Source organism: Bos indicus x Bos taurus, chromosome 16 (assembly GCF_003369695.1).
Source record: "Bos indicus x Bos taurus breed Angus x Brahman F1 hybrid chromosome 16, Bos_hybrid_MaternalHap_v2.0, whole genome shotgun sequence".
In the NCBI taxonomy this organism is placed as follows: Eukaryota; Metazoa; Chordata; class Mammalia; order Artiodactyla; family Bovidae; genus Bos; species Bos indicus x Bos taurus.
In genome coordinates this window covers 28,174,270-28,194,487 of record NC_040091.1, presented here as the reverse complement: position 1 = coordinate 28,194,487, position 20,218 = coordinate 28,174,270, and the positions used below count along the sequence as shown (strand labels likewise).

At 46.7% G+C, this 20,218-nt stretch overlaps 1 protein-coding gene across 4 annotated transcripts in view; it reads right to left on the bottom strand.

The window, feature by feature from the left end:
- Positions 1 to 20,218, bottom strand: part of EPHX1 (epoxide hydrolase 1) — a 37,516-nt gene that overhangs the window by 6,875 nt on the left and 10,423 nt on the right. The window contains exons 1-7 of one of the 4 annotated variants that reach the window (XM_027564604.1): positions 14,078 to 14,225; positions 13,143 to 13,286; positions 11,116 to 11,303; positions 8,603 to 8,783; positions 2,219 to 2,446; positions 1,586 to 1,715; positions 857 to 1,062 (exon numbers count right to left, since the gene is read on the bottom strand). In XM_027564604.1, coding sequence (XP_027420405.1) covers positions 857 to 1,062; positions 1,586 to 1,715; positions 2,219 to 2,446; positions 8,603 to 8,783; positions 11,116 to 11,298 — 928 coding nt within the window. In that variant the 5' untranslated portion in view covers positions 11,299 to 11,303; positions 13,143 to 13,286; positions 14,078 to 14,225. Of the gene's footprint in view, positions 1 to 856; positions 1,063 to 1,585; positions 1,716 to 2,218; positions 2,447 to 8,602; positions 8,784 to 11,115; positions 11,304 to 13,142; positions 13,287 to 14,077; positions 14,256 to 20,218 lie in introns of those variants that run through there. The other 3 variants (XM_027564605.1, XM_027564606.1, XM_027564603.1) reach the window with 3 other exon arrangements.

The window sequence follows — 20,218 nt, the reverse complement described above, 5'->3', positions numbered from 1 at the left end:
AGATGTTGGATATTAACTTATTGTGGCAATCATTTTACAGAAGATGTAAGTCAAATCATTATGCTGTACACCCTAAATGTATACAGTGCTGTATGTCAATTATATCTCAATAAACCTGAATAATTAAAAAAAAAAGTCCAGTGGAGATTTACTTGATTATTACCCTGTAGATTTTGACAAGTTTTGTATTTATTAACAAATTTAGTGTTCCTAAATGCCTTTGAACTGTTTTATTTTACATTTTACTAGTTGCTTTTAGTTAATGAGTTAAATAAAATTTTGACATGTGTTCATTTTTTATTTTTATGATTTTATCTTTAAAAATGTTTTTTTTTTCAGAATTTGAAAATTACTTTATTGACAAAGATACATAGTATGCCCCTCAAAATTAGTATAGCTATATGATTGATATCTTAAAAAAAATATTATCCCTTAACAGGGCCCTGATGGCAGTAGCTCCATCCATGCTGTCTTCCCTCACTGAACTGGGGAGCTCCTCCAGCCCTGGGGAACCCCCTTCTTTCCACAGTCCCAGAACTGATAAACACTAGGCTTTGCCTTACCCGCTCCTCGGTCCATCTCTATGCTTCTCCCTGTAGGACTCATGGGTGGAGGGACTGGAGGTCAAAGTCACTAGGAACACTGATTCTGCTCAGTGGAGCTGTTTGGGAATTTGGCCAGGCAGCGTAAGAGTGGACAGAGCTGAGTCCCTCACAAGAGGTTTTCACCCCATGAGCAGTGTTCCCAGCATAGGTGAGGCTTCCCCCGCTGGTTGGGAGCCTTGCTGAATGGATTGGATGTAACCTCACCCCCATCCCCCACAGCTGAGCCAGGTGCCTTGCGCCTGCGCACTCACCCACGGTGTCCGGCTTGGTGCTCTGGATGTGCAAGTAGCCGCTCTCCCTCAGTAAGCTGAAGAAGATCTTCTTAAAGGGGTATATCAGCTCCATGTCTCTCTCGGTATAACCGAAAAGCCCCCCGAAACACCGTCCCAGAGGAAGGGTCAGGGTGTAGAAATTTCTTAAAATCAAAGCCATGTTCAAGTGCAGGCCCTTGATGTGGCTGGGGGCAGAGAAGGGTCAGGTGAGCCTGGGTGCCATCCAGGATGGGGAAGTGGGGAGGGAGATGGAGGAGGAAGAGACCACAGAGCTGGGGAGCACAGGGCCAGCCCCCATCAACATCTGCCCCCTTGGGTGACCACAAGAGGTGAGGGAGCAGGCTGGGGAGAAAATACAGGTTCTACAAAGTTCTGGTCAGCTCTCTCCCAGGACTTGGTCCATCAGAAAGGTCTACTCCCTGACCATCCCCCTCCTCTAGCTGGCTCTCCAGGCCTGAGCAACTGGCCCAGAGTCACCAGTCCTCTGTGACACCAAAGGGAGGGAAGATTCGTGTCGAACTTCCCCAGGCAAAGCTGAGTGATGGGGACCCTCCCTTATCTCCCCTGGGCCCACAAACATCCTGCGCGCGTGGCCGCTGTGCCAAGCCTCAGACACTATGCCCAACCTTCCTCCCTATGCATTCACCTCGCACGGGCTGTGCACACACACCTGCACACATACACACAACGCCTGACAGCCACCCTCACCTGGGCACCAGCTGGGCCATGTTGGTGCAGATCAGGGCCCCCCAGTCCCCGCCTTGAATATAGAATTTCTGGAAGCCCAGCCGCAGCATCAGCTTATAAAAGATCCTGGCAGTGGCCACTGAGTTGAAGCCTGGTTGTTAAGGGGAGAGAAGAATCATGGGAGGTCATGCCTTTGGTTCCGCAGCTCAGAGTGGGTGAGAAGGAATCCTGGGGCCCAAGGGTGGGGTGCCCAGTGCCCAGAGGAAGTGCTCCTGGTGCTAGCCTTGGTGCAGGAGATGGTGAAGCCAGCCCTGCTGAGGGTCCGTGGGTCCACACTGCGTGCAGCGCTTAGTCAGCCTTGCTGGCCCGGAATAACATGGAGTCCAGACACGGACCCGCCCAGAGGGGGCAGCTCCCAAGGACACGAGAATCTAGGCCCTGAGCCCACTCTGGACAGTCATGACTCTGCCTGGTCCCTGGCCCACCATGCCCCTCAAATCCTGAGAAGACACACTGGCCCTTTGGCAATCAAATCATCCCCATTGCTTCTCTTTCCTCAGGTCTCAGACGCTCCCCTCCCCCAGCTCCCTCAGGCTCTGAAGGAAGCCGGCTCCCCACCCTGGGGCAGATGCCTGGCCCGCAGCAGCCCCATACCCTTCTTGGAGGATGCCTCCGAGAAGCTGTAGCCAGGAATGGATGGACAGATGACTTCAAAAACATGCTCATCACTCAGGCCGTGGTTCTTGGGGTCAGTCAGGAACGGGATGATCTTATAAAACTCGTAGAAGGAGCCAGGCCAGCCGTGCACCATCAGCAAGGGCTTTGGGGTTTGGCCGGAGGGGAGGTTGGGGGGCTTCACGTGGATGAAGTGGATGTCCAGCCCTGGGGGGACAGAACACAGTCAGGGCTAGGGGAGAGGGCCCTGTGGTGGGGGAGGCTGCCATCACCGCTCTCGGGGTAGCCAGTCAGGCTTTGCGCCCGCCTAAGCAGGACCATGGTGCTGCCACTCCGGGCAGCGGCGCTGGTTGAGCGCTTACACTGAGCTCCAGACCCCCCTGGCGACTTACTCGGCCTTCATAGCCACCTGCAAGCAGCAGACTGCTGCGTCCCTGCAGGTGAGAACGTGAGCTGTCTGTGAGGCCGGGCCAGGCTGCTCTCAAACTGCTGTATTCCCAGAGCCCAAAACCGGCCCTGGCTCGTGCCAATGCTCAACGTATTCATTGTTTAATAATTTACAAATTGTGTGTGGGGTGCAGGTAGCCTTATATATCCAGCAGTAGAGAATGAAACAAATTATAGTTTAACAGTACACAGTAAGGGACTTCCCAGGTGACGCTAGTGGTAAAGAATCTGCCTGCCAACACAGGAGATGCAAGAGACACAGGTTGGGAAGATCCCCTGGAGGAGGAAAGGGCACCCTACTCCAGTACTCTTGCCTGGAAAAATCCCATGGACAGAGGAGCCTGGTGGGTTGCAGAGAGTCAGACATGACTGAGCTATGATCACACAGTACACCGTAATACAGCAGAGTCACTGTAATACAATGACATTATGACGTGAAGTCGCTCAGTCATGTCCGACTCTTTGTGACCCCATGGACTGTAGCCTCCCAGGCTTCTCAGACCATGGGATTTTCCAGGCAAGAGTACTGGAGTGGGTTGCCATTTCCTTCTCCAGGGGATCTTCCCGACCCAGGAATCGAACCCAGGTCTCCCACACTGTAGGCAGACGCTTTACCCTCTGAGCCACCAGGGAAGCCCGATAGTCATCTAAAATGACAGCGTCCATGTGCACTGAATATGGAAATCAGACCTGTATATGTTGCTAAGTGGTAAAAGCAAACTATGAAGCCAGATCCATTGAATGACCCCATTTCTGTAAATAGTTACATGTATGCATATATCTATATGGTGTGTATAGGAATTTTAAAGTCTGAAAAGATAAACTACAAAAATGTAAAAAGTAGTCCTTTCTGAGCAATAGAATTTCAAGCAAATTATAGTCTTTTTTGTGGTTGTATGAACTTTAAAATTTTTCTACGATGGACATATGCATAACTTTTTTTTAAAGTAGAGAAAATTATTTTAAGGTAGAGTGCTGGGCATTGAAACAGCACCCTAGCCAAAGATGGATGAATGGATTCCAGGCCCCCCTCCCTGCTGGAGTCACTTTGAGAACAGTCTCTCTTCCCAAGCAAGTGGGCGTTCATAGCAAATACGGCCAGGGAGGCTGTTACACCTCCACCACGAGGGCTGGCATTGACAGCAAGGTCTGTGGTTTATTCACTATGACAGGAAGGTCTGTGGTTTATTCACTATACAAATAATACATGCTTTCTGTAGGAAACAGAAAACAAAGATAAATCAAAAGCGGGGTGGGGGAGGAATCACATATAATCTCATGATCTTAAGAGAACACTGTGTTACCCGTCCAACTTTTTAAAATAATTTTTTTTATTTGGGGACAATTTTATTTTATTTTATTTTATTTTTATGACCTGCCTCATTTCAAACAGAATCTGAAGCAGCCAGAAAAACACACAGTGAAGACTGGAGTGTAGAAAACAAAAAGGAAGAAGCAAAGATTTCACCAGAAATTAGCCTCATCCTAATCCAATACTATCAGCCTACATTGTTTAATGCAAACATACATTTCAAAACTGTCAGACTATTGAGAGAAACCACAGGTTTCTTTCATGCTATCTTCCCCCAAAGCTGAAGCAATCATTTCCTAAAAGAACTACTTAGAAATACCTCTTGATTTAAGCATTCAAAAAGCACATGCAATAAGCAGACTTCACTCTGAAACAAAAATGGACAAAGCTGCCTCCAGAGCAAATCTGTATCAAGAAGTCACTTTTCCAGTAATTTCAAGTTGAGCACCTCAAGTTTACTTCTTGAACTTGAGAAGAAATGAAATAGACAAAAATCACAAGCCTTACTTCTATTTGGGGACAATTTTAGATGTATAGAGAAACACTGGAGCTAGTACTGGAAGTTCCCAGATACCCATACTCAGTCTCCCTACTATTAACATCTCGTGTTAGGATGTACATTTATTATAATGCATGAACCAGCACTGATACATTAATAACTAAAAGTCATACTTTATGGATTCAGATTTTCCTTAGGTTTTTTTTTTAAGTTTTAAGTGGTGGTAGGAACATTTAACACGAGACCTATTGTCTTCACAAAGGTTTTTTTTTTGCCTTTTTCCCCACAAAGTTTTAAGTGTGTTGCACAGTGCACAGTACTGCTGTCTACAGGTACAGTGTCACTCAGTGGCTCCTCAGAACGTGTGTGTGTGTTGTGTGTGCGTATCCAGTCACTGAGTTGTGTCCACCTCTTTTGAGACCCCACGGACTGTAGCCTGCCAGGTTCCTCTGTCCATGGGTTGCCATTTTCTTCGCCATACTTAGAACTTACTCGACTTGGATAACTGAAACTTCATACCCGGTAATTAGTAACTCTATAGTTCCCCACCTCCCAGCCCTTGGCAGCCACCATCCTACTCTCTGCTTCTATGAGCGTGACAATTTTAGGTACCTCATATAAGTGGAGTCGTGCAACCTTTGCCCCTTCTGTGATTGGCTTATTTCACTTCTCGTAATATCCTCGAGGTTCGTCCATGTCATCACATCTTATAAGACTTTTTTCCTTTTAAAGACTGAATTAATACTGGTACATACACACATACAATGGAATATTACTCAGATTGCCTTAGTTTTTACCCAGTGTCCTTTTCCTTTTCCAGGATCCTATCCAGGACACCACGTCACATTTAGCTGTCAAGTCTCCTTAGGCTCCTCCTCAGCTGTGACAGTTTCATATGTTTTTAAAAACAGAGAACATAACTTGCCTTTAACAAAAATAGAAGCCTACATACATTCTATTTTGGAACCTGATTTTTTTTTCCACTTAACAATATATCCTGGGTGTCCTTCTATGCTGCTCAATTTACTCCTAAAGTTGAATTTAGTAGTTAATGTTAACTCCTTTGGAACACACAGCGTGGTGTGAGATTATTTTTGATTCAAATTCTATCACATTATCATCTGAGTTTAAAATTAGAAAAAACACACATATACATCCATTCTATATAGCAGCGTATACGCAGGAGATCCCTGGAAGCATGTTATTTAACAGAAGCAGATGCTGTCCCTGGGGAGGGACGAGAGGGAGACTCTGTCTCCTTCTGTACATTTTGAATTTTAAATACTGAAAATTTAAAAACTAAAAAAAAAAAAGTTAAAATTTGCCCTATGGGTCCTCCTTCCCTTTAGGGTGAAAATGCTCTCCTGGTCGCCCTATGGATCTGTGGTGCCTATAGGATCTCTGTGCCCAGGCTAATGGGTCAGAATTGAGGAGACAAACTGGGCTCAGAGGGCATCCACGGGCTTGGTGAGGGGAGAGGGCAGTGGGGAGTGGTTGGTCACAGCCGAGGGCCAGTGCTGAAATAGTGGCCACAGGTGAAGGAGGAGGGGACAGGCTGGGACACCAGAGAGCTGGGTTCCAGCCCTGAACCTCCACTTCCCTGTGACTCAGGCGACTCCCTGCCCCCGCTGGGAGGTGCTGGGCTCCCCAGAGGCCACCGCGCGCGCGCACGCGTGTGTATGTGTGTGTGTGTGTGTGTGTCGCTTTGTTCATGTCTGACTTTGCAACTCTATAGGCTGTAGCCTGTCAGGCTTCTCTGTCCATGAGATTCTCCAGGCAAGAATACTGGAGTGGGTTGCCGTGCCCTCCTCCAGGGGATCTTCCTGACCCAGGGATCAAACCCAAGTCTCTTATGCCTCCTGCATTGGCAGGTGGATTCTTTACCACTAGCGCCACCTGGGAAGCCCCTGAAACCCCTGCATGTCTCAGACTCTCTGAGAACAGAGACTGATCTGCAGCAGGACGTCCAGGACATGGCCTGGAGCCAGAAGCTCATCACAGAACAGGGAAGTGGCGGGGACAAGAAGGCCGAATAAGGAGGCTAGTGGGGATGAGGAGAAAACGTCGAGGAGAGGTCACAGATTGAGCCATGAGCAGGGGAGCACAGGGGTCAGTGCGGAAGCAGAAAGGACCCTGAAAAGGCCTAAACGTGAGGGAGGAGGATGGCAGCAGAGAGAGTGAGAAGGGAGGTCCTCTTGGGCGAATTTCAGGCCAGGGAGTCAGGAAAAGAGACACACTCACACACACACACACACATACAGTATGTGTGTAAGCGGTTATAATTTTCAATTTATACTTACTCCTTGGGTGGAAAATTAGGAACCTGGGCAATTTCGACCCTTTTCACCCTTGGGAAGGTAAATTTAACTTCTCTGAATATTTTAAGATAAACGTATATGGTACAACTGCTATGGAAAACAGTGTTATAGTTCCCTCTAAAATTAAGCATAGAATTACTAGTTGACTCAGCAACTTCACTTCTGAGTATATACCCAAAGAACAGAAAACAGGAACATAAACAGATATTTGTACGTTCATAATCACAGCAATATTTTTCACAATAGCTAAAAGCAGAAGCAACCGAAGTGTCCATTGACGGATGACAACATGTGCCATTATTCAAAATGTACCATTATTCAGCCTTAGGAAATTCTGACCCATGCTACAATATGGATGAACCTTGAGGACAGCATGCTAAGTGCAGTAAGCCAGTCAAAAGGACACATATTGTATGATTCTACTCATAAAAGGTCCTTAGATTCAGAATTCATATTTATGTTTACAGAGACAGAAAGCAGAATGGTAGTTTCCAGAAGCTAGGTGGAGAAGGAAATGGCAACCCACTCCAGTGTTCTTGCCTGGAGAATCCCAGGGACGGGGGAGCCTGGTGGGCTGCCGTCTATGGGGTTGCAAAGAGTCGGACACGACTGAAGCGACTTAGCAGCAGCAGCAGCAGGGAGACGGAGAGAAACAGGAGTTAGAGCTGAATGACACAGTTTCCGTTTTTGCAAAATAAAAAAAGTTTTGAAGATAGATGGAGGTGCTGGCTGGATAACAATATAAAAGTATTTAATCCATTGTGACATTACAGGTAACAAGGTATACTCTATGCTTTCAATGGTCAGCTTTATGGTATATGTATTTTACAATGTGGGTGTGCTCAGTCAAGTCTGGCTCTTTGTGACCCTAGGGGCAATAGCCCGCCAGGTTCCTCTGTCCATGGGATTTTCCAGGCAAGAATACCAGAGTGGGTTGCCATTTTCCATTCCAGGGGAATATTTACTATAATTAAAAACAAATAGATAAATTTGTACAAATTAACAGCATGAGTTTGATTTTCTTAAACATTTCTATATCTGATTCTAAATCTGTGTTGGGCTAAAAAAATACTTTTCCACTATGGAAACTATTATCCCAAATTAACTTAGGTTGGGCTTCCCTGGTGGCTCAGAGGTTAAAGCATCTGCCTGCAATGCAGGAGACCTGGGTTCGATCCCTGGGTCGGGAAGATCCCCTGGAGAAGGAAAATGGGAACCCACTCCAGTCCATGGGGTCACAAAGAGTCAGACACGACTGAGTGACTTCATTTTCACTTTCACCTTTCCAAGAACATTTTGAAGATAGCTTTCCTTCCAGGTGAAGTTGGGTGACAACCTATGATACTGTTGGGACAGGAGGTCTAAAGCTTCAGAGACAGGACAGTTTTTATTCGAACCTTGACTGACAGCTTGAGCACCCTTGAACAGTCACAATATCATAGACTCCAAAGCCTCAAGGAGGGGCTGAGTTGACTGAGGCCATGCCCAGATCTAGGTCTCATCTCCATCCTCCCAAAGATTGTTCCATCATTGAACTGGATTGTACAATTCTTTGGTTTTTAATTTATTTGTATGTTTTCCCATTTAGCTCAAAAGACCATTGGACTTGTTGGGATTTTGCATTATTTTTGCATCTGAGTGGGGTTATACCTTCCAAATACATCTCACTGACCAATAATCGAATTCTGGGTCTCCGGGCTTTATTTAAGTCCCAGTGTTATTTAAGTGTCTATGAAGGTTGTTTCTGTCATACACATCCCCCTCCAGCTGGTGTTTTGGAAACATACCTTCAATCTTAGTCTTGAAGTGAGGGTATTTGTTGAGAATCTCCACCTGCTTCCTCCAGTCAAATTCATTCCTCCAGTAGGAGATGATTTTCTTCAAATAGTTGGAGTTGAAACCATAGTGGAAACGACTGTCCTCCAAAGGTGGAGTTAAACGGACCCTGTCAATCCTCTGATGTAAGTCCTGGAGAAAATGTGAGACCCCAAGGAGAGAAGGTGAGTGGGGCAGAGCACAAGAGAAAGTTTGTTTCCAGAAGACAGAGAAAACCCTGCAGCCACCAGACCCCATGCTACAGTAAAGGCAAAGCAAAATTTCACCAGATGGGATGAGGAGGCTCCTGGCCTCTAGACATGTGCTCTGGGTCGTCAGGTTTATCCCAGAAGAAAGCTCCTGGCTTCCCAATGGTGGCTGTTCCCCAAACATACGTTTTTCACTTTCAACTTCAGGTTACTTCTCATTTTTGTTTTTAAATGTATGAACAAAATGTGTTTTTAATTTATCAAGGCTTATATACAGCAAGGGGGGCTTCCCAGGTAGCTCAGTGGTAAAGAATCTGCCTGCTAATGCAGGAGACACAGGAGATCCCTGGGTTGGGGAGATCTCCTGGAGGAAGAAATAGCAACCCACTCCAGGATTATTGCCTAGAAAATCCTGTGGACAGAGGAGCCTGGTCAGCTACAGTCCGTGGGGTCACAAAGAGTTGGACACAACTGAGCGACTAAGCACACAGCACATAGACAGCAGAGGGTGGCCAACTTTTTTATTTTTGGGGGCCAACTTTTTTCAAAAGGGCCAGATCATAAGCAGCTTAGGTTTTCTGAGCCACAGCTAACCTACTCTGTTCTTGTAGGATGGAAAAAGTCATAGATGGTACATGGACAGATGGGAGTGACTGTGTTCCAATAAAACTTTACTTATGGGCACTGAAATTTGAATGCCAGGTTAATTTTCATGTTACAAAGTATTCTTCTTTTGATTTTTTCCAACAATTTAAAGGTGTAAAAACTATTCTTAGCATGGGAGCTGTACAAAAGCAGGTGGCAGACTATTATACATAAAATAGATAACCTATACTACAGCAGAGGGAACTCTTCTCAATACTCTGTAATAACCTGTGTGGGAAAGTGAAAATTGCTCAGTCGTGTCTGACTCTTTGCAACCCCATGGACTATATAGTCAATGGAATTTTCTAGGCCAAAATACTGGAGTGGGTAGCCTTTCCATTCTCCAGGGGATCTTCCCAACCCAGGCATCAAACCCAGGTCTCCCACATGGCAGGTGGGTTCCAATCTGAAAAAGAATGGATATATGTAATATTTATAATTGATTCACTTTGCTGTACACCTGAAACTAATACAGCATTGTAAATCAACTATACTCCAACGTAAAATCAAAATTAAATTAAAAAAAAGAAGGTAGCAGAATAGATTTGCCGACTCTGATACCAGTGTTAAGTGATACACTATATGTGAGTATGTGTGTGTTAGTCACTTAGTCATGTCCGACTCTTTGCGACCCCATGGACTGTAGCCCACCAGGCTCCTCTGTCCAAGGACTTCTCCAGGCAAGAATACTGGAGTGGGTTGCCATTCCTTCTCCAGGGGATCTTCCCAGGGATCAAACCCGGGTCTCCTGCACTGCAGGGGATTCTTCATCATCTGCTCCTCTTCTCAACTGCTAGACGAGAAGCTCTTTGAGAGAAGGCTCTCTCTCTTCTTCCAAGTACTTGGCACTAGGTCTGCACACAGAAGGTGCTCCCATACCCACAGAATGGAAGAAATGATGGGTAGGGATGTCCCAGGTCCCACCCACCCTCCCAGTCCTGCTCAAGCCTGGCTCTCAGCTTAGCCTACTCCAGGGTCACACCTATCCTTGGTGATTCCAGCTGTGTGCGGAGGACGGGGCCCAGGCTTTGGCATTAGACAGATCTGAGTCTAAATCCGCCAGCTTATTATCTCGGTCACTGTGCATTAACGGCTTTGCCTCTCTGAGCTTCAGTTTCTACATGACCGCAGTCACTGCACGTGATCACGAGGGTCTAAATACACAGCATGTGCCTGGCCACAGCTGGCCCCAGGCCAGGTTCTCTGCTCTGCAGCATTTTATGTCACCACAGCCTTGTTTTCACTCATGATCTCCACCCAGGCTCCAAGAAGGGCCTCACTTCTGCCTTCAAGCTCATCCCCAGGGTTTCAGGTGGGGCACAGAGGAGGCAGAAACAGCTGCTCTCTGTGACCCTTAATGCAGGTAGCTGGATTCAGCTGGCACTTCTTTCCTCGCGCAGGTACTACTGGGCCTTGGGAACCAGGAACATGGAGACAGAGGAGGGGGAAGGAGCAGAAGGGATGGGGTGGGTAGAGTAGGTGAGTCAGTAGGAGAAAAGCAGGCAGAAAATAGCCCTAGAGGGACCACTTTGGAAGACCCTCCTTGGTGCCAGGCCCAGCCTGAGGCCCAACCCCAGATGGGGCCTCCCCGCCCTCCCCTCTGCTCAGCCATCTGGAAAGAGGTGCCTTACATTGATCTCCTCATCTGATGTTTCCACCTTGAATGGGCGGATGCTCTTATCCTCCCCAGCTGTGGGCCTCACCCCAGGCCCCCACCATCCATCTTCAAGGGGCAAAGTCTCCTCCTTGTCCTTGGAGACGAACCAGTAGATGACAAAGCCCAGCACTGAGGCAAGGAGTATTTCCAGCCACATGACTCCTGCAAAAGTAACAGCCCATCAACAACAGAGTCCGCCAGATAGCCCTTGACCTCTGGCTGGAAACGCCAGAATCCTGACTTCTTTCCCACCCAATCCTCGATTTTGTGTACTTTTGACATGAAAAATAACATCAACATTTGTTGTTGTTTAGTTGCTGAGTCCTGTCCAATTCCTGCCACCCCATGGACTGCAGCCCGCCAGGCCCCTCTGTCCATGGGAGTTTCCAGACAAGAATACTGGAGAGGGTTGCCTTTTCCTTCTCCAGGGGTCCCGACTCAGGGATCAAACCTACATCTCCTGCACTGGCAGGCGGATTCTTTACTGGTGAGCCACCAGGGAAGCCAACATAAGCATAGTATGGAAAAATTGGAAAACAATAGAGAAAGCCACAAAAATCACCATAATCCTACCAAGCTATGGAATTCATTAATCAGATTTAGAAAAGATGAAGCTGGGTTGGCTTCTGCATAGCCTTGGGTGGTGGGCTCTGCATGTCTGAGGCCTCATGGTTCTCTGAGGGGGTCTCTTCCTCCAGACACTTCTGAGAAGCTTCTCTCCACTGTTGTGACATCCCTCCCCCACAGGAGGAGCAGGGACGTCTCTGAGCAGTGGGCTCAGGAGAGGAGATGGAGTCACACTTGCTCTTTGCTGTCTCTCCCTGAGAGGGGCCTCTCCTCAGGGTGTACATACAGGGCAAGGCGGGGGCGGGTCTGAAGAGCTGGGAGGTTACGTGCATCTGGGGTTGGGGGGAGTGTTCAGTGGCCCAAATGTGGCCATATATCTCAGCTGGTTGTCAACAGTTTTATTGAGATTTAATTCACATACCATGTAATCTAGTGGTTTTCAGTATATTCACAGATACGTGCAACCATATTCACAATTCTAGAACATTTTCATCACAAAAAGGAACCCTGTACCCTTTAACTATTACTGGCACTTGTCCCCCACACCACCCTGGCCCTAAGCAGCCACTAATCTACCTTCTGTCTACAGACTTGCTTATTACATTTCACATAAACTCAGATGTTTTAATCATTTGTCTGACTCCCCTACTTTTTTCGCAAAAGGGGAAGAAAGAAGAGCTTAGTTCCTGCAAACCAGTACCAGGCCGACAATGGCTCGGCATTATTATCTAGCTATTTGTTTTGCATGTTTCCAAGGAAGTAACCCCCCTTCCCCTGAAGGTTCACAGTCAGAGAAATGTGTGAGTATGGGCGCCATCCTCAGGCCAGAGACCTTTGCAGAGCCACCTCCCAGGCCCAGCCCAACTCTCCCCTGGAAACCTGGGGCAAGGGGAGGATCCCGCTAGCAAACCCACCCCAGTGTGCCCTCTATCCACTGCTGGGGGCTTGCCAAGGCCCTGCGGTTTGCTCTGCCAAGAAAATACGCACAGGCTTCTCCCACTTCCCACAAAGAGATGCTTTGTCTCTGCCAGGGAAACCCCTCCCCTTTGAGAAGAGCCAGCTGCTAGTCTTTGTGGTATTCGAAGGCAGGGACTGTGAGGTGCTGGGGAGCGTGTGGGAAAAGACAGAAGGCAGAGAGCAGAGCTTCCCTTGGCAGCAGGAAGAGACAGATGTGGTTCACCTGTTGGGTGGGTCACAACGTAAGAATCTGGAGCTGGGAAGACAAGAACTGTGTCTATCCTAGTCCCTGCCCTGACCACAGTGCCCAGCATAATGTCTGGCACAGAAAGGCATTTTGCCAATATGTGTGCGATCAACATATACAGTGGGTGCAAATAAGATGTTGCAGGATGTTGTCAAGGGAGCTGCAATCATGATGAACAAGAGGAGATGACTTTAATCTTCCAAGTGAATGATACACATCACCTTCCTTACCTGACTTCAGCACAGAGAGGTCAAGAGCACGGTTGTCACTTTCCGCTGGGTTATAAATGTCCTGCTTTCCCTTTTCTGTGTTGAATTATCCCAGGGCTTTCACTTGTCCATGTGAATTCTGAGTTCTCACCCTTTGAGCAGCTCCTTGGGAAGCAGCCAGGGAAACAGAATTGTGAAATACTGCACCCAGCTCCATGTTAGGAGACTGCAGGTGCCATCTTCACCCTCTACCGCCTTTTAACAATTGCTGGGTGCTGCCAACCTAGCAGACCTGATATGTGTGCAGATACTTAATTCCCCTGGACTTCGACAACAAACAGAACCATGAGCTAGAGTGTTGAAATGATCAGTATTCAAGCACTGCATCTAAACTCTGGGGACCTGGACAAGGGGCACCATGATGGGCCATGCTGGCACAGCCCAGGGCAAAGTGACAGATTCAAGGAGAAAGTTTAAAGCCCTTTCTCTTGCACCTTAATTAAGATAATAAGAATATTAGTTCTTGGTTCAAGGACATTGCTTTAGTGCTATTGATCTCAGATTACAAAGCAAGTTTTAACTGCAGTATGTTAATTTGCCACCTATTAACTACCCTTTATTTATTAGCAGGTATTAAATGCACATGAAGCAAGGCGCTCTAGGTTAGCCCAGTGTAACAGGCATTGACTGTCTGCTGGTAGGTTTTCAAGGGATATGATAAACCATGGCCCGTGAAAATCCACCCACTAAGGAGCCAAATTTCACTTAACTTTCTTTATCACTTAAGGTAAGAACCAGGCACTTGCCCCAAATCACATCGCTCTTTCGAGGATTAGAATCTGCAGCCAAAGCATTCATTCCCGGTCTGTCGCTGGGTATGTTTCTCCTGCCACCCCGACCTACCCACCCCATCTTATTTCCTCTCAGCATCTGTTTCCAGCCTCAAGCCTTCATACCTGCCCTTTGGGTCCCAGTCAGAGCACAGGCGAGCCACGACTGCAAGGGAGGCCTCTCTCAGGTCAGAATATTTTTTTCCCCCAAAATTAAATAATAATAAACAAGACCTTCCCCGTCCCCGCGCACTGGAGCTGCGGGTCCATAAGGAAGGAGGTGGTTGGTCCGCGAACTCCGAGAAGAGGCGGGGCCTATGAGTCCGACCAATCAGAATTCAACCCCTCCATCCTTAGGTTTAACTCCACCCCCACGCTCCCAGGCCAGTGAGTGAAACCCTAGACAGACGCTCACTTCCAGGGGCGTGGAGGGTCTCGGAGTGCTGCAGCTGCCCTCAGACCTCCGGATCTCCCCAGTCAGGGCTGCTGCTTTATTTAGAGTATGAGGAAAGTGGAAGTCTGAGGCTCAGGAGAGACGGCGCCACTCTGCCTGCCCAGCTCCTTGTACAAAGCAGGCTATGGCGTGGAGCCAGCTGATGGCTCTTCTCCCCAGAGCGGGCTCTTTGGGGTGGGGCTGGTTGAAGAAACATCGCTCACAAGGGGGAGAAGCACTGTTCACCAGGAAATCCAAGGCCAACTGCACTCTGGCTGTGGCAGCCTAGGTTGGGGGAGGGGATGGCTCCAGGCAGGTGACACAGCTTCCCATCCCATCCCCCAACCTCCACCTCCAGGGGAAGAGAAGGGCTGCATCACTCCAGCTTCCTGGGCCGGCCAGTCGCTAGTTTGGAGCCATTGAACAGACCAGCTGAAGAGGAACTCAGCAACCTGAGTCCAACCCCTTCACTTCATAGCTGGGGAAACTGAATCCAGGGGTGGCCATAACTCACCCAAAGCCACGTGGCCAGGGAGCAACACATCTGGGGGGGGGAAAAAAGGAGAAAAGAACCACTGTACTCCTGCCATCTATTGTAACTGGTCTAGGGCAAGGTTTCTCAACCTTGGCACAACCGACATTTTGGACCAGATAATTCTTAGTAGGCCTGTGCATTGTAACAGCATCCCTGGCCTCTAGCCAGTAATACCACCTCCTCCCCAATGTGGGATGACATTACATGTCTCCAGATACTGCCAAGTGTTCCCTGGGGGAGAAATTGCCTTCAGTAGAGTGGAGAAGCCACACTACGGGTCAGTGATTCAACTTCAGTATTTGTTGGATCATCTGAGGAGCTTGTTCAAGGGATTCAAGGGATCTCGGGTATGGCCAGAGAATCTACATTTCTAACTAATTCCCAAGCAGTGCTGCTGCTCATGGTTCATGGACCACACTTTGAGAACCCCTGCTCTAGACTGGATTATATACTCGAAGAAGGCTGGCCGTCTGTCTTGCTCCCCAAGGTATCCCAGTGAAGACTGAGCCCAGTTCTGGCAGATGCAGGAATCCCAACAGTTACTGAATAAACACTTGGGTCTGACCAAGGTAGGAAGGACTGTGACCCTTCTACAGAATCAAGAGGCAAAGAGAAAATATCATCTCGAAGGTAACAGGTGAGCATCGCAGAGCCTCTCTCTGTGCACAGACTGGTAAACTAGTCCCATGCAGAAAGCTGGATCCAAGTACCCTCCTGGTTATGGGGAAGGGTGGAACCATGACTCCACATCCACAGAGTCCAAGATCCCAGCAGAAATTTGAACTAAATGTAACAGCTCCAGAGGACCCTGCCACCCCCCAGCCAGGCCAGTGAAAGTCTCAGCAGCCAAACTCTCATGTTTTACCAACTTTCTTTTCCTGGTGGGGAGAAATTCCATAACCTCTCCTTCTTACAGTCTGCAACTTTGGGGGCAGTGGGACCTCAGAAAGCTTGGAAAGAAGCTGGGGCAATGCTGCCATACCGACCAAGTCACCTTCCTTGCAGGAATCTTTCCTATCTTCCCTCAGCCTCCAGCTTTTTTTTCTTCTGTCCCCTCCAAGTCAGTGCAAGCACACACTTGAAGCTGGGGGGTTTGGGGTTTCAGGCCCACTTCTGGCTGGTGGGCCTCAGTCCGATGACTGGACACAGATAAGACATTGTCCTTTAAGATGGAAGGGTAGGTGGAGGGTCCCATCAAAATTGGAATTGAGGTAACAGTCCTAGGAGAGAAACTAGGATGAATTAAAATGTAACAGGAGGGAATTCCCTGGTGGTCCAGTGGTTAAGAATCCATCTTGCAATGCAGGAAACAAAGGTTCAATCCTTGGTTGTGGAACTAAGATCCTACATGCCTCGGAGCAACTAAGCCATAGTTACTGAGCCCATGTGTTCTGGAGCCACACCACACAACTAGAGAATTGGTGCACAGCAACAAAAGATCCTGAGTGCTGCAACTAAGACCTGATGCAGCCAGATAAATAAATATAAAAAAATAAATAAGAAGAATTGTTCATCACTGTAAAAACATGTAACAAGAGACTCATACAGTCTCTCTGGAAGACTGTTTAGCAGAATCTACTAAAACTGGGCAGATACCAACTCTATGACTCAGCAATTCACTCCTAAGCATAGATCCAACCAAAATGTGTCTACATGTGTTCACGTGCTTGACAAAAATCACAACCTAGAATGTTCATGGCCACATGATCCAGGTCTGACGTGTATAAGCCAAAACTAGAAATAATCCAAATGTCCTCCCACTGCAGTTAATGGTCTATTGATACAATGGAACACCCTATAAGGAGAACAAATAATCTATAATTACACACAGTGACATGGATCTGTCCCACAAGCAGCGCTGGGCCAAAGATGCCAGACACAAAAGAGAACTCACCATGTGACTCCGTTTGTATAGAGAACAAAGACAAGCAAAACTGATCTATAATAAGAGACTTTAGCAAGGTGCTTTTCTTTGGACTCAAGCATTATATGGTAAACTCTCCAGTGAGTGCAGTGTATAGACAGGTCTAGAAAAGAAAGGCTTGAAGAGCAAGACTTGGGCAACTTCATTGATGCAGTTCAGCAGTACACTGAGGAGTCACCCTCAGGATGCCCTCTAATGAGTCTGGGGTGGCCATGGTCACAGGCCTCCCCATAGCCTATATGCCACCCCTCAAATGTGGCACCCCAACCCGAGCTTTCTTTACTCAGTAAGACTTACTGACTCAGAAATCAGCCACTGGTAGCTTGATTCCTGGAAGAAGGTGGGACATTAGAGGGCAGACCTAGTCACTGGGTCCCTGGGAACAAAGTGTCGCCCAGTCCTACCATAACATCAAGGAAAATGCAAACACCTTGCGAGTTTAGGGAGGCCCAGTGGCCCACTATGGTGTTCCCATGTGAGGAGCCAGCCTGGCTTTCTTGCAGAACCTTCATTCCATGGGAACCCCCTTGCCTCCAACAGCAACCCAGACTACCTTTAAGAACTGGAACATTTTGGAGTTTACAATAAGGGATCTTCTGGCGTGCTTCCTTGTTTAAGTAGTTCAAAGTCCAGCTCTGCCATTTACCAACTGAAGGGCTTTGGCCAACTTACCAAACCGCCCTGAGTGTCTGTGGTGGGGGTGGTGGTTTAGTTGCAAAGTCGTGTCCAACTTTGGGACCTCATGGACTATAGCCCACCAGGCTCCTCTGTCCAAAGGATTTCCCAGGCAAGAATACTGGTGGGGTTGCTGTTTCCTTCTCCAAGGAATCTTCCCAATCCAGGGATCGAACCCAGGTCTCATATATATTGCAGGTGGTCTCCTGCATTACAGGTAGATTCTTTACCAACTGAGTCACCAGGGAGCGTCTGTGGTCTCGTCTGTAAAATGAGGATCGTGCCAACTTCACAGGCTCAAAGCAGGTACTCCACAAATATGTGCTCTTATCACTATGTGGAATTTTCATGCCTCAAGAGACCCCAGAGGACCACTGTCCCTATCCCTATTAGATGACAGGCCTAGGACCCTGCCAAAGACTTGCATGAGGAGACTGGGAGCAGGAGAGTGCATGGCGTGTTCATCTACTGGCCTCCTCTCACCGAAGACAAACTTGAAGGTTAAGGAAAGTACAAGGTTATATACATCTTGGCTACTAGTGTTTTGCAATAGATGTCTCTGGGGGATAGGCCCCATTCTTTTCTGTTCTGAGAAGTTACATTAGGGTGCAGAATTCTGTTTACTAAGGCTTCCTGTTTCCAAGGAAAGCTATATTTATCTCATCTATGTGGTCAGCTCCTGCTGGTGTAGAAAATATTCTATCCACATAAAAACATCAATATTTAGGAGACACTATGAAAAATTCAGAAGTAATACACCATGAAACGAGAGTCTCTGCTTTATTATGCTAGCATCTGAAATTGGAGGTTAATTCATTTACTCCAAAGCTTCCAAATATATATTTAATCTAACTAGGTTGTTGTTTTGTTTTGTTTGTAATGCACTTTTCCAGAATACTGGCAAAATACTTTGCTGAAAGAATTGGGCAAGTGAGGAGCCTTTCAGAATGAAAACATTTTTTCCCCTTGGAGCCACAGTACCCTTCCTTAAAAAATGATTAGTTGGCCTCAGAAGGAAAAGGTAGTTTTTGTTGCAAAGCAGCCAGATATTTTTAAAGACACAATAACTGGAAGATGGTGGTCATTTATTTCTAAGATATTGAACTTAGAAGGAAATCTGAACAACAATTGACTACTCTGATAAGAAATGGGATTGTATGCAACTTAAGTCTCCAAATTCTATATCGAAGGTTTCAGCATGTGCTTATGAAACTTGGGAAAAAAATCAGGAATTAGTTCAAGCTGAAACAGTCAACTGCACAATATAGTGATCTTTACCCCTGAAAGATACAAACAGAGCAATTTATTATTTCACTTTTCTTTTGTTTTTCTGGGTTTGACTTGCAAAGGACAATTTTAAATATAGGAGATTAAGTAAAAGCAGTGCTTAGTTCTCTTTAGCATTGTTAAAAGGAAACTCGAGCTAAGAATTTTACTGAATGTAAAGTATTTCTGTTATGCTTGGGGCAGAAACACGAGTTTTAAAACAAACAAGTTCACTATGAGATTGATGCTAAAAGTTCAAAAGAAAACTCTGTTTGCAGTTGGAATGTATAAAGTATCAAGAAGTCATTTTGCTCTTTTGAAGAAAATAAGAGAGCTGGATTGGTGCCTTGGAAAAGCAAGTATAAACTTGCTTTTGGATCAAAGGGCGGTTTAGCAAACACTGCCTGTGATGATGAGCTGGCTTCTTTGCAGGCACAAGGAACAAGACACAGTCTTGTGCCTGCTGAAGTTCATGCCCTAGAAGGACAAACGAATGAGCAAATGACATCCCTCGAATGATAGATACAATAATGTCTACACAGATGGAAGAGAAGTGTACAAAGCTAAGAGTGGTAAGCCGGCCACAAAGGCTTCATGGAGTAGGGTTTTTAGGGATGAATAGGAGTTTACCAGACACAAAATAATGGCGGAATAGAGATGCATCCAGGGAGAAAAGAGAGCGGTACAAGGACTTCCCTGGTGGTCCAGTGACTAAGACTCTGCATTTTTAATGTAGGGGGCCCAGGTTCATTCCCTGGTCAGGGAACTAAATCCCACATACCACAACTCAAGATCCTGCGTACTGCAACTAAGATCCAGTGAGGATAAATAAATAAATAAATTCATTGGGCATTTAAAAATCCACAAGTAAAAACAGAGAGAGAGCACGTGCAAAGACATGAAAGTAAGAAAGTGCATGGTATAAGCAAAGATCCACAATAATCTACATCCATGTTCAGTGTAAGAGTTGATTACAAGCTTTGGAGGGCAGTCATTTAACTTCTTCCTGTATTAACTGAAAGGAGTCCCTATTTTATCTCTTTTATAAATTGTTACTTCATCATGATGAAGCTGACTCAGGAGTTTTAACTTAGAAATCGTGTTTGCAATTCAGAGGACCCTTCTGTGAATTAGATCTCAAGGGGATCAAGGGAAGGAAATATACTTGGGAGGTGAGTCTTTCATGGTTGTGTGAGAAAAAGGTGGCCAGGGCAGGAGATTATTCAAACCCAGCATTCCACCCCAGTTGCCCTTAGTGATTTGGCTGCTCCAGCAGACATGCTCCCAGATTGAGATATTGTGGCAGACTGCCAGCTATGTTTTCCTCTTCCTTCTCAGCACTGAAATTTTTATTTTAGTCAGAGAAGCCCGGCTAAACACTACATTTCTTGGCTTTCAGTATGACAGGGTGATTAGGTGCTAACAAAGAGCTGG